The sequence below is a fragment of the Archocentrus centrarchus genome, unplaced genomic scaffold, assembly GCF_007364275.1.
Source record: "Archocentrus centrarchus isolate MPI-CPG fArcCen1 unplaced genomic scaffold, fArcCen1 scaffold_37_ctg1, whole genome shotgun sequence".
Classification (NCBI taxonomy): domain Eukaryota; kingdom Metazoa; phylum Chordata; class Actinopteri; order Cichliformes; family Cichlidae; genus Archocentrus; species Archocentrus centrarchus.
The window spans coordinates 97,444-101,514 of NW_022060264.1; the positions used below are offsets into that span (position 1 = coordinate 97,444).

The 4,071-nt window shown below is 39.7% G+C and overlaps 1 protein-coding gene across 1 annotated transcript; it reads right to left on the bottom strand.

Moving 5' to 3' along the window:
- Positions 1-684: 684 nt before the first annotated feature.
- On the bottom strand, positions 685-2,663 carry LOC115776809 (interferon-inducible GTPase 5-like). Its single transcript, XM_030724584.1, has 3 exons — positions 2,649-2,663; positions 1,835-2,400; positions 685-1,736 (listed from the first exon to the last, which is right to left on the bottom strand). The coding sequence occupies exons 2-3, from the start codon at positions 2,391-2,393 to the stop codon at positions 1,114-1,116; spliced, it is 1,182 nt and encodes a 393-aa protein (XP_030580444.1). The 5' UTR covers positions 2,394-2,400; positions 2,649-2,663; the 3' UTR covers positions 685-1,113.
- Positions 2,664-4,071: the final 1,408 nt, after the last annotated feature.

Genomic DNA, 4,071 nt, shown 5'->3' on the forward strand with positions numbered 1-4,071 from the left:
TCTTAAATCAACTTTCTTTGTTGTTCTGATTCTTGGTTCGAACTTTAACATGTAATCCTGACTGTGTCTATAAGGACTTAGGTACTGCCATGTGATTGGCTGATTAGATATTTGTGTTAATGAGCACTTGAATAGGTGTACCTAATACAGTGGGTACATGTACAGATGAATAACTCTTTGTATTTTCTGTTGTAGTAATATCTGTTGTTTGGTTAAAAATTCAATTAAATTTTATTTATATAGCGCCAAATCACAACAAACAGTCGCAAACAAATCATACACACTAACGTTAATGCTAATATTTTTAATCCACAATATTTCATTAATAACAGGCAAGATTAACATCAGAGTTCACTTGTATTGTAGCTCCTCACTGTGACCACTGGAGAGCAGTGAACACTCGTCACAAGCATAGGTGCACTACACACCTCTGATCACATGACATCACACACTCTGCGTACCTCAGTGTTTATTATGTTACTAATACAGCAAAAGAACCAGTGTCATCATAATTCAATCAATCAACAAGACAAGTGTGGATAAAAGTTTCAACAGTTCAATTAAATTCAGTTCAGTTTTATTTATATAGCGCCAAATCACAACAGTCACCTGAAGGTGCTTTATTATTGTATTTATACAATAATACAGAGAAAACCCAACAATAAAAGCGACCCCTATGAGCACGCACTTGGCAACAGTGGGAAGGAAAAATTCCTTTTAACAGGAAGAAACCTCCAGCAGAACCAGGCACAGGGAGGAGGTGCCATCATGTCACCTTATTTATACAAAGTGCTGATATTAACAGTCACACAAAGAAAAACCCTCATAACAACCATTCAGCAGCTCGTCTACATTGCACACAGTTTCTATCTGAATAATAAGATCACATTTGTTCCTGTAGTGATGAAGAGGAAAGTTTCAGTGTGTGAAGCTGGAAGAAGTTCCTCTGCTGTTTATCAGAGGAAATGAGACCTGTTGAGGCCTCTGATACTCTGATCAGCTGGACAAGGATACTGGATGATGATGATTTGGTATATACTTTGTGAATTTCATTTGTACACTGCAGTATAATAGTTCCACTAAGCTGTTGTTTTTCAAATCACACTGAGATGTTCAGACCAGAGCCTTTTTTAACACCTTCTGGGCGTCTTCAGCGAGCTGGTTGAGGATAAAATTCAGAACTCTGTAGGTTGTTGCAAAAGAGAGGCTCATTGATACTGGGATTCCAGCTATTGGAATGAATCTGGATACTTCCTCTGCTCCAATTAATGCAGCTACTCCTCCAAGTTGGGCGAACACTTTCAGGAAGAGCTCTTTAGTTATTTGTGCCGCAGCCACTGGGGAAATGATGACAGCACGCAGATGAGTGTATGGCACACCTGTTCTGGCAGAAAGTCTCCTCAGAGATGGGATATCGAGACCAAATGCATGAACAAAATGCGTGACAGCACCAATCAGCACAGCAACATCAACAGCTACAGAAAGCCCGGGAACTGGAACAGCTGCTACAGCTGCAGACAGAGTGGCCAAGAGATATAACTGTACCTTGAAAGCTTTTTTCTTCTTGTTGACGATCTCTGGGCTGATGTTGGGCATGACAAACAGCAGAGTGTCCCTCTTATCTTTAGGAAGTTCTCTCTCTAAGGTCTCTTGTAACACAGAGAAATCGTACAGGTGGAGGTCAAAGCTGGACATCAGGAACACCTTTGGAGACTCGATGCCTAATTCTCTGAGTCCTGTGCCACAGAAAGAACATGCTAACATGATCAGATATATAAGAATAACATCACTAAAATCTTGGTTCTACATATCTTTAAAAACTGGTCTTACTCACGTAGAACACAGTCATCTCTGATTTTTGTCAGAGTTTTCTCTTTACTGGAGTCTGTATTACTTTCCTCGGCTCGTATATCATTATCAATCTTTGAGCGAATGAAGTAGAACTTTTTGTTCATCTTCCGAATCTTCTGAGCGAGTGTCACATCATTTTCTCTGAAGCGAGTGTCTGAGATGATGATGAAGAAGTCAAACTTCTCAAATCCAACAAGCTTCAAGTACTTCTTAGCTGGAAAATCCTTAGTGCCGATTCCAGGAAGGTCCCATAGAGTGACACTGGGATTGTCTGGATGTTGGTATGGTGTAACCTCTGAGGTGGTTTCTGTGACACCAGTCGGTGCAGCTCCCTCATCTTTGTTCTTTATCCCCCTGAAGGCATTAATAAAGGTGGATTTACCGGCACCGCTTTCTCCTGTGATGGCAATGTTTAATGGGACATTATTTTGCTTTTCTAAATATTTACTAATAATTTTTGCTGCTCCAGCAGTGTCGTTGTTCTTCAGTGCTTCTTTAACTCCAGGAATTTCTTCTAAACATGAATCATTTAGATCCTCCATGCTGACACTTAAATAGAAGAAGAAAAATATGGAAAATTTCACTTTTATACATATATCTACTTTCATTAGATGTTACAATATATAATCATAGATAATGTCGTTATAAATCCAAACTGCTAATAACAACATTGTTTTATAAATATTTTCTTTCCATAACCCTGAAACTTTGCTTTAACCTTGACTTGGAAAACAACAACAAAAAAACAACTACAAATCTATAGCTTAAATATGTTTGAGTTAAGAGTAGGTACTCACACCAGATTCTTTGTACTGGAGCAGCAACAACACTGATCAACACTCTCCTGTTAGTCATAGAGGAGCAGCACAAATGAGGGCAGATCTTTAAACAGCAGCCAATGAAAATGCTGCAATCTGGACCAGCCATTTTTTTTTTTTTTTTTTACCTACAGGTGTTAATGGTAGCAGAGAGGAGGGGTGTGTGTTCATCACTGAGCTACACACATGCACACACAAAGGAAGTATTTGAAGAAAAGCAGCAGGAAAGTTTTGGGACTCATTTACAGCTAGACTGGGAAGAATGGCGCTACAAGAGAGGAATTAACTTGTCTTTCTGTTGGAATTCAGATTTTTGTTTAATCTTTAGTTTGCAGCTGTAAAATGAGTCAAAACCAAAGAATGTTGCTTTGTTGCTGTTTAGGTTGGACTGGTTGTACCTGACTTTAAAAAAGGGTGGAGGTTGTTTTTATCTGTTACACACATGCTTGTGCACGCATGCACGCACACACAGAATTGTTATCCTGCTATTAAGATCTCTTTTCTTCAACGTGAGACGTTAGATAGTTGGTTGGTAGTGGAAGCAGAGTCTTTCTGATGACTGAGCTGAGGCTGAGAGGTTCCAGCAGGATCCAGCAGGTCAGAGGGCTCAGGTTCTAGCTGGGGCATGTCAGGTTGCTGTGGCTGCTGGAACTGGACAGGACCCACCGAAGTGGATCAGTCTCTGGTGCTGCCTGCACAGGCCCAGGGAACATAAATGCAAAGTGTGCCTGAAGAACTGTGCACAGGCTCAAAAACCAAAGGTCGCCTGCTCAGAAAAAAACACGATCTTCTCGAACTTTAAAACACAAAGCTCAGTTTTTGGGTAGTTCAGAAACTGTCTTACAACATCCTGGTTACAGCAAGATGAATATGTGAGTTTAAATGAGTCAGCACCTTTTTTTTTTTTTTCCTTCAGCTTCTCAGCGGAGATGGTCGCACTTTTCTTCTCTCCCCAGCCCTTCCTTTTTTACCCTGCTTTGCTGCTTAGAGCCTGAAGGAATTTAAATAATAAGAGTGTGTGTGTTGCTGCTTAAGCCTTTAGGTTTCTGTGTGTTCGTTTCATCGAACAAGAATGACACAAAACAATAAGAATAAGGAGTCCAATTATTAAATTTAATAAAGCCATTTCAAACAGTTCAGATATCTGTGTCAGACTGCATGCCATGAGATGGCATGAAGTACTGGCACATTCTAATTCAACTTACAGTTTCATATAGTCACAACATATCAGTCTTGATTACATCATTTACAGAACAGAATGTGGGAAACAGAGAATTTCAACAACAGGGTGACCTCGAAGTCTCTATTTCTATCATTGTGTAGTCTTCATCAGTGTGGTTCATTGTACGGTCAGAACACAAAGTTCATGATGACACAGAACATTATAAGCTTCTGTATTTTT